The 9,625-nt window shown below is 37.7% G+C and overlaps 2 protein-coding genes across 4 annotated transcripts; both read right to left on the reverse strand.

The window, feature by feature from the left end:
- Positions 1 to 216: 216 nt before the first annotated feature.
- Positions 217 to 2,747, reverse strand: LOC112182119 (serine/threonine-protein kinase Aurora-3). The gene is made up of 6 exons (XM_024320561.2): positions 2,205 to 2,747; positions 1,877 to 2,119; positions 1,686 to 1,781; positions 972 to 1,186; positions 816 to 888; positions 217 to 714 (listed from the first exon to the last, which is right to left on the reverse strand). The coding sequence occupies exons 1-6, from the start codon at positions 2,340 to 2,342 to the stop codon at positions 613 to 615; spliced, it is 867 nt and encodes a 288-aa protein (XP_024176329.1). The 5' UTR covers positions 2,343 to 2,747; the 3' UTR covers positions 217 to 612.
- Positions 2,748 to 2,893: 146 nt separating this feature from the next.
- LOC112181454 (spastin) lies at positions 2,894 to 8,674 on the reverse strand. Of its 3 annotated transcripts, none has more exons than XM_024319795.2 (14): positions 8,518 to 8,674; positions 8,117 to 8,438; positions 7,291 to 7,382; positions 7,165 to 7,184; positions 6,726 to 6,963; positions 6,530 to 6,625; positions 6,326 to 6,441; positions 6,138 to 6,218; positions 5,275 to 5,398; positions 4,809 to 4,858; positions 4,295 to 4,385; positions 3,963 to 3,998; positions 3,643 to 3,740; positions 2,894 to 3,325 (listed from the first exon to the last, which is right to left on the reverse strand). In XM_024319795.2, the coding sequence occupies exons 2-14, from the start codon at positions 8,434 to 8,436 to the stop codon at positions 3,209 to 3,211; spliced, it is 1,479 nt and encodes a 492-aa protein (XP_024175563.1). In that variant the 5' UTR covers positions 8,437 to 8,438; positions 8,518 to 8,674; the 3' UTR covers positions 2,894 to 3,208. The 3 variants fall into 3 exon arrangements, with proteins under 3 accessions (XP_024175563.1, XP_024175564.1, XP_040368217.1); XM_040512283.1 differs by lacking the exon at positions 2,894 to 3,325 and adding an exon at positions 3,442 to 3,489; XM_024319796.2 differs by lacking the exon at positions 8,518 to 8,674 and having other exon boundaries at positions 8,117 to 8,457.
- Between the last annotated feature and the right edge of the window lie 951 nt (positions 8,675 to 9,625).

The raw sequence follows: 9,625 nt of genomic DNA on the forward strand, positions 1-9,625 counted from the left end.
AGCTAGTTGTTTCGTTTCCTCCTTTTGTATTCTTTTGGATTTAGCTATTCAGGGTCATTGATTTAGAAGGGAATTTACCATCAGTTAGAACTATTGACCCTTTGTACAGCCTAGTAATTAAGACTTGAAACAGCAATTATCTGCACATATTTGAGTTTGAACTTAACAAAGATGTCTATTTACGGGGAAGACTGGATATAAGTTTTACCATCTGACGATTTCTTTCTTAGAAGGATTGATGGTGGTTTGGAACCCCTATTATAAATGTCACCAACAGCCAAGCAAGTTATATCTTTCTAGAACACTAGAAGGGGCTAATTGCTAGCTCTAACATTTTAGAGATTTCCATGCTTCTACAAATTAAAGTTCTCTTAAGTTCTACATAACCCAGAATCGATAGTCACAAAAGGTAGTGTCACTAGCTATATATACAAGCTGTTCTTGCCTTCTTGGCATGAAAATGATACCTGAACCCTCAAAGTAGGTGACCATAATAGAAAACTAGCTGCTTCTTGGTGTTCATGACATAGACCAAGATATACACCATAAGACGTGAATCGTAGCTTAAAACTCTTCAGAGATAGGGTCGAGAAGGATCATAGTTAGAGAAAGCTAGTTATTGCAGATACCAGTAGGATCTGCATTCTTAACTATCCATGGGTGTTCCATGATCTTCTGAAGAGAGAGCCTCTTTGAGATGTCCTTCACGAGAAGCTGCACAGAGTTAAATTGAAGGTAATGGAAACTAATACCAACAACTACTGGAATTCCAATAACAGATCTTTCATCAAGAACATACTCATGGGCAAACTTACCTTGGTAATGAGGTCTCTGGCTTCAGAAGAAACTTGAGGTGTTGCAGGGAAGCTCAGGTCAACCTTCACTATCCTGCATCAAATTCAAACTCGTCATCCCACATATGGTTCAGATCATGTTAATGAAAACAGATAGACGGAATTCTTATCTCGTACCTTTGAAATGTATCTTTTTGACTTTCAGCCTCAAAGGGAGGAACGCCAAAGAGAAACTCATAGCAAAGAATGCCCAAAGTCCAGTTATCGACTGCGTAGTCATGAGCTTTATTCTCCACCAGTTCTGGGGCTAAGTAATCCAGAGTTCCACACATGGTGCGTCTCTTATTCTTTGACTGCACAGACCATCCAAAGTCTGCAATTTTCAATCGACCCTGCAAAAACACGTTTGTAATCAATTAACTAAACATAGTTCCACGAAAGGTTCTTAACTAGTTCAATGATAAATGCATAAGAAAGTGCAGGCCCAGAAACCAAATATTTATTGAAAAACAGAATTGGTATCTTTCTGATCTCAATCATCCTGAAAATGTAAACAGATAGCGTTTTACAAAATCAGCGCAATTTGAAATCAAGCAACACATCCGAATCAAGTTTTACCCAAAAGCAAAATCGTTGATCTGTTTCCTCTTTTCCCATAGGACTAAAATCAGCATTATAAGTAGTTTCAACCAAACAATCAAACTTCAGGCATATAAACGAAATATAACTATAGCTTATACTATCTCTAATTAGATGTTAACAGCAATGGATAAATTTCAACACATTAATTAAGAGCAAAAACTGTTCTAACTTCTAAGATCAACCATAACCCAGAATCCAGAGTTCAAACAAATCAACAGCATAGTTCAATAGGACCAATCTTATACATACCTCATGATCAAGCAACAAGTTTTCAGGCTTTATGTCCCTATGAATCACATCCTTCTCATGACAATAGGCCAAAGCTTGCGCTAAGCTCAATATATACTAAAACCAACAAAAAAAAAAAAAAAAAAATCTTATCAATTTCCCAAACACAGAAAACACAATCAAAAACAGAGTTTAGGGTTTAGAGGGTTTACAGTCGCGGCTCGTTTCTCAGTAAAGTAGGTACAATCCCTCAAAAGGCCATAAAGCTCACCGCCATGAGCGTACTCAAGAATCAAGACGATGCGCTCATCATCATGGAACCAACCATAGAGACGAAGAATGTTGGGGTGCCTCAGACTCGTCTGAATCTCCATCTCTCTCTTCAGCTGGTGGTGAATGTTGTACTTCTTTATCTGCTTCTTGAACAGAACCTTCAGTGCCACGACGTATTGGCTCTGCAAAACAATTTCCCCTCAAATTATTCAAGACCCTAACTTTTTTTCAATTGAAAAATTTCCCAAATTGAATTCGGGTACCAACCTTGACTTCTCGGGCGACGTAGACCCGCCCGAATTTGCCTCTGCCCAGCGGTTTTCCGATCTCGAAGTCCGTCAGGGACCAATCTCCCCTCTTTCGGGTTTCTTGGGGTTTCTGGGTTTCCGGTTCGGTCTCCGCCATGATGATCAGAAATGGTTTTTCTGGGTTTTTGAATTTTGCTAAACCGCGCAAACTGAAATGTGAAAAACCCTTACCGTTGTTGTTTAAATACCCATCTAGAATTATCGGAGCTTTTTTACTGGTTGGTTAAAGTTTTGCTTTTGACCTCATCGATTTTACCATTCTGCAGGGCATCTTTCTCTTTCTATGGTCATTTTCCCATATCCGTCTTTTCGAAGGGTCACCTCGTCCTTGGTAATAGTAATAGTAATTACGTTCAGAATGCTTTTTACCTCATCAGGTTTTAGTACCGGTGGTCACTAGTTCATTGATGCTCAAAGAACTAGAACTGGAGCAGTTCTAGAACTAGAACTGGAGCTTCCTAACTAGGAAATGACCATTCCATTAGAAACCCTACATCAAAGAAACAGAGGCACAAAGGCCCTAAACAAATGGCTAAACCCTCATCATAAACTGAAAAACTACTAATCATCCACAAATTTACAAGCAAAACTCCAGAAACTCGAGAGGTACAGGGTTAGCACCAAAGCACGGATCATCTTTCATAATCCTGTACCCAAACTCTTATCTTCCACTTATAATTCAGATCATGTTAGAAAAACCATATACAGCTTGTACAATAATCATCATCCATCGTTTACTGTTACAATTACACCTCAAATCTCATATAAAGAATACAAAGAATGCTCCGGGTTGGGTCTGGTTTGAGGTGTGATATTTACTCAACCACGTTGAGCTTTTCCTGTTTTTTTTTTTCCTTCCTCACCCTGCCTCCTGTGTTTTGCTGCATCATTTTTCTACTCGTGGGCAACTAAACACAGGATTGCTTTGAGCATATAAATTATAGAGAATGCCATGATATGCATTCAGTTAGACCCAAATTCCTCGTTCCATTGTTCAACCTCTTCCCACTTGCTTTTGCTTAAACTTGGCCTGATTACAGTCATTGCCTTCTGAAAGTCTTCAATTCTTAGTGGTCTTACCTGGTAAACAAATATAAACACAATCAAATACATGAGATCAAAATAGCTTTTTTGTAGCATTTCACAATTGAGGCAAACATCAAAAGTAAACCTTATCCTCATAACCAGATAAGTGCTACCTTAGCCTAAGATTGACATCAACGAGAAATATTACCTGCAACTGTCTTTGGTAGTTTAAAGGCATGGAAACAAAAAGTATCTTATGAGCCATTTCATTGAAGGAAAAAAAAAAAAAGTGGTTGATTGTTGATAGCAACTTTGCTTTTATATCTAGTTATCTACCAAAGCTTTGACCAAGAATTGATTAGGTATAATACCTGATTTGCCTTGATGGTGAGAATGTTTTCACCAAGTTCCCTAATTGGCATCATTGCTGCTTCTTCACACAATGCTTGTAGATCACTTCCTGAGTAACCTGTATACAGAACACAAGCTGAATTGAATCAGAAGGATGTCCTGTAAAACAATTTCCAGTATATTAATTACAGCTCAATTCCATCACAAAGATGGCAGAAGCTGTAAACCACCAACCACCATGTGAGTGGAACTAATATTGGTAGCACTAAGTGTCTCAATTTGGGTCAAAAGTGCTATCAGAAAAGAAGTTCAGAATGATAACAGGGAAAACTGATATTACCTTCAGTGTCTCTTGCAAGTCGTTCAAGATCTCCACCTAATATAAGCAATAAGAAGTAAATTATTCTGACCGGTAAGAACACTAACTATACCACATCACTTCTTTTGGTCATTATTTGGTTACATGGAGTAAGATCTACAAAGAAGAAAGTTCTGAAACATTGTCCATATACATGAGAAACACTTTATTGTAACAAGAGATGCCCAGTTAAAACAAAAAATTTCTAGACTAATTAACATAGTAAGCTAAAGTATCGTCTACACCTAACCGGATATATTGGATCATTAATCTTAAATAAAAGTATTAGCTACAAGATAAGAGCATAATCTTACTTGGTAAGGAAAATGCTTGGCCTTTGAGTTTGTGACTTAGGAGAAGTCTCCTAGCAGGTAGATCTGGTAAAGGTATGTATACTCTCTTCACCTGTCACGGTTTCACTTTACGGTGAGTTTAACCAGAAAAGAAGCAATAGAGAGTAAACAGATTGGACATAACAATAGCTGAAAACAGGATAATGATACTTCAGAATGTGGCAATCAACTTCCCATCTTTGCACAGTGCTTTCTTTGCTTAAAATCTTTCAGAATACAAAACTTGTGTGTATTTTTCTTTTTGAGAAGAGCACTTAGATACATGACCACTACTCAAGTAACAGAAGAACCAAATAAGGTCGTCACTGTTCACTAGAAAGCCTAAACAATTTCCTTGAACCCAACCCCTACCACAAATACGCTTCCAATGCAGGAAAAGCATCAATGTGCACTCCCAGACCGACACAAAATTTCAACATTAATGATTCAGAAGATAGTCTTAGCAAAGTGAAAGAGAGAAGAAAACAAAACTGACCAATCTCCTAAGAACTGCGTCATCTAGTTCTTGAGGCTTATTAGTAGCACCTGCAAGAACATAAAAACAATATTAGAAACCATAATCTATTCAAATTTAGGTATGATCAGAATGAAAATATAAAATGAAAACAGAATTGGAAAAATATAACAGCCCTCAAAACTCATCTAAGAAAATAGGTCAGAACTTCATTCGTGGTCTCCCTTTATCCCTTGACTTATTTAATTCAACTAATTACAGGAGATGAACAAAAATTTGTTTCTAAGGTTTTATTAACAATCCAAGTGAACTTATTTTCCCTGATAAAAGTCCCTCACAAACTCCAATGATTAGAAATAAGAAGGGCACTGTCTAACAAGTTGGCATTGTTGAAGCTAGCCAGGCAACACTGACCATCAATTCCTGAAATGTCATCACTAGTTATTAAAATACACAGGCTTTGGTTGAAGTGAGATAAAAAGCTTACCAATCACAATTACTAGATCATTAGGATTAGATGTCACTCCATCAAACTGAATTAGAAACTCTGACTTCAACCTTCTGCTTGCATCATTTTCGTTTGCCTGCCTTGTTGACATGATACTATCAATCTGTCAACAAACAAACAAAAGACACCATTAAATTGCTGTTTTTATGTTTAAAAGTAGAAACATGAGACACACCTTCCATTTTTCCTTTAGTACATCATCATCTAATATTAATATCTCACTTCTCTAAAGCTGGCAGCCAATTTTAAGATCGTAAAACTTTGGTGCAACCAAATGCATTAAAAACACCAAGAAAACCATAAATCCTAAATCCAAATAAGAGCAGGGGTTCAATTAAGAAAAAGATGATGAAGATGAAGAAGGTAGAAATAGTGCTGAAGATCACAGAAGCATTTGTTCCAGCAGGAACAGAGATGCAGGTTGAATGTAGGCTGACAGAAGTTTAATGTTTACTCATTTCAAAGAGACTGTAGACTATGACTGTTATATTTACACAAATAATTTAGTCACAAACAACGAAAGATGCTTGATACCTAATTACAGCTATGCATCAGCCAGATGACTATTAGTAAATGATAATCAATACAACTAATAAAACTCTGCTACAGGGCTAAAATAGATATATGAGATACCAGTGACATATACGTCTATATAAAAAGAACATACACAAACATTAATGCTAACAAATTATCAAACATTTAATTACTCCTAAACAACTATAAAGTTCAGAAGTGCATGCAAGCAGTAGCATACTAGATAGCAGAACCAATAAGATGAAACAGGGGAAGCTAGTGCCTGTCAAAAATGAATCCAAAACTAGGTTTCTAGGAATATAGCGCACCTCATCCATGAAAATTACAGATGGCTGTCTGGATATAGCAACCATGAAAAGTGTCCGCACGAGCTTTTCAGCCTCTCCCACCTATTTCAAAGAAAGCAAAACTTATTAGAATTGCTACAAAAACCATAGCAGAAAGAAGAGAAGAAGAATACGCAGCGAAATTATGCAACACTAGGACAGAGACATACCCATTTTGATGTCAGTGAAGATGCAGATACATTAAAAAAGGTTGCCTCTGATTCTGAAGCAACTGCCTTAGCAAGCATGGTTTTCCCATTACCAGGTGGACCAAACAGAAGCAGACCTGAAAAAGAAAGCCAAATTTATTTACAAAACAAGTTCTTAGGCTGTTTCACTATTATCAGTATGGATGTGACAATCTTAAACATTACCTCGAGCTGGCCTTCGAAGGCCAGTGAACAAATCTCTTCTCTTAGTCGGTAAAATAACCATCTCCATCAAAGTTTTCTTCACCTTCTCAAGACCAGCTGCAGAGAAACTGAAATGAGCAATTTTGGAATCTTGACAAACACACAATAAAGAAATATAAAATAGACAAGAAATCAAGGTATGCTATAATCTTCTCACCAACATCTTCCCATTTAACAGAAGGACTTCTATCCACTATGGCACTATTTATCATTTCAACCAACTTTTCATCATAACCTGCACCAGAATCTTGCACAGGTTTTGATCTTACAATATTATTGGTCTGACTCCTCGTTGCTGGCATGCTTGTACTGGGATGCAGAGTCTTGGGTATCACATGATTTCGTGAATTCAACGTTGTTGATGTAGCTGCAGTAGTTCGTGCAGGAGCTACGGTCTGGAAACATTAAATTTCATTAGAAATGCACAGGGTATAGTAAATCTTGAATCTTATCGAATACTCAATTCTTTCCGTGTACTAGTGAGAATACACATTAGATGCTTCAGATAATACTATTATGCATTGGTGTAACCAAAGTAATGGTCCAAAGAAACAGAAATAAGGATATAAAGAATTCTTCAGCTAGAGCAGACATACCTTGCTTATGGACGTACCACCTGAAATGAGGACAGGAAACAGAAAAGAAAAGAAATATAAGTCAAAAGTACTCATAGATACTTTGAAGACAATCCTCAGTTAAGTTGAATGAGAAGGAAATATGACCTGGACGTCTACTTAAGACTTGTAACCTATCAGAAACTTGACCCTGCCATTTTGATATCTTTTGACGATACGATTTAACCTTCTCCCGCTCACTGCCACAAAAGAACAGAATTTTATTAAGATCACAAAGGAAGAGCATCTCAGCATCAATGATCGTGATCAACTGGCAGTAAGAATGCTTTCGGTTGTTCCTCTCTGTATTATTAATGTTTCTAGTAGTTTCTTTAGGGAGTAGACAACCATCCTTCATGAGGGGAAAATTTGCAAACTTACAGAAGTCATGTTTTAGCTCCTTATTGACAAATTGAGCATGAAGTAAATGTAGTTTCCAAGTCTTATCAAGTTCTCCATTGCACATTAGAAATTCCATATAACAACATCATAAGGAACAAGGATTACTTCTTCCACCTCTTTCAAAATCCTACCAGTTACCACCCCCATCATTTTAATGAGCTCATTAACGCAACTGCCCCCAAGGCCAGCAATTTCAAAAAAAATCACAACACCTACACGCAATGTCTCTGGGAGTAAACAAAAGCCAGCCATTACCAATAGGATTCCATCAAACCACTACCGAAACACAATGCTGATGTCCCTTTCGCTTCACAACATACAAAAAAATAGAGCTCATTTTGCAGCAACATTACCCCAATCACACACACAATGTTTTCAACTTAAGATTTAGTTTGTAACAACATAAATGATCAACCTTGTTACTTCTACATACTTCAAAATCTCAAGACTACCCAGACAATTTGTTTCAAGATCAACATAGCAACTTCAACAGTAGGCAACTGAATCAAAACTTGAGGGTAAAATCGAGAACCTGGCGCTGATAAAGGAAGGCACTGGAGTGGAGCTAGCTTCGGCTAGAATTCTCTGGGCGCTATTATAGTGTGCAACGGCGTCTTCAACCAAGCCCCATTCTTCAGCCCTAACAGCCTTGGCGATCTCTTCCTTGGCCAAATCAAAGTACCCCTTGAGCTTGTACGCCACGCGCTCGTTCGTGACCGAAGCAGCTCCGGGCCCAGCTACGCCGTCCATGGCGGGGGAATTGGAAGCGGTAGGGTTTGGGTATGAAGAAGAGGAGGAGGATTCGGAGAAGACGGAGCCTAAAGAGTCGATGAGGCCTTTGAGGAAACTCATATCTGAGAAGATGAGCGATGATTAGTATTTGCGATGAGAGAGAAAGAGAGAGGGTTTTAGAGAGAGAGTTAGGGTTCGTACCATTGGCGGCGGAAACGTGCCGAGAAAGTCATTGGGTTGCGCTTTTCAGACGCCGGTGAAGAGAAGAAACTGAGCAATCAATTTTTAAATGGACCAAGTATTTATGTGTGACTAGACATTATATATCGAAGAGGAAAATTCAGCCTTACCAATGTTTATTAATACAAAATATTTGAAAAATAAAGAGAACAATTTCTAAACCTCGAAGCTTAACCTAAAAGAAGTAGAGCCCATTTTCATTGATGATTGCCCCAATATTTGAGTATAAGAATCTACCTGAGAGTGCATTTCTAGTGTTATATTTACTATTAAAGAGAAAATGCATTGGTCGGTGAGTTGTGACATGTTGGTTATTTTAATTATTCAACAACTTGAGGTCATAATTTGAAATATCTCACTAGCATCATGAGTGCATTTTGTTTGACTTGTTTTGTGTTTTTCTAAAGCCTTATCATTTTTTTTTTTTTTTAAAAAGTCTTATCATTTGTGGTCGTTTGTTGCTCCATTTACGACCATTGATTTTTTTTTTTAGGGATATTTACCATCATTGATGAGTGATGTTAGATTTTAATCAGGTGCATTCATTGCTTAGGAGGTGGAGTTGACTCAAGTATATGAACTCCATTCGCGGCTTCAGAGCCATCATCTGGTTGGTATGTTGATGTTTCCTTCAACTATTGATCTGGCCCTTAGTCGGATTTGAGGTCTCCATGCTCACATGACCATCTTTCTAGTTTCGTGCTGTAACGGAGATTGTGTAACTCCATTAGGAAGTTCAAGCACTGAGCTCTATCCATCACAAGTTGTGCTCCTTTTACGGAGCTAACGTTGGCCAACGTTTCTTCTTTCTCATTTGTAAATTCTGTAAATCAACGATGCTGTTGCATCAACAAATAAACAGATGCATCTCACAAGTTTTATCATGCAATATATGTAACCAACAAACAAAACAAAACAAATACTTTGATTCGGTTCACAAGTTCATATTTAAACAGGGAGATGGAGCTAGCTAGATGGTGAGAAAATCTACCTCATGGCTACAGTGCAGGTTGAGCTAGATGGAATTCAAACTCAAACAGGGAGTTGGAGCTAGATGGAGACTTGGAGA

This window comes from Rosa chinensis, chromosome 1 (assembly GCF_002994745.2).
Source record: "Rosa chinensis cultivar Old Blush chromosome 1, RchiOBHm-V2, whole genome shotgun sequence".
Classification (NCBI taxonomy): domain Eukaryota; kingdom Viridiplantae; phylum Streptophyta; class Magnoliopsida; order Rosales; family Rosaceae; genus Rosa; species Rosa chinensis.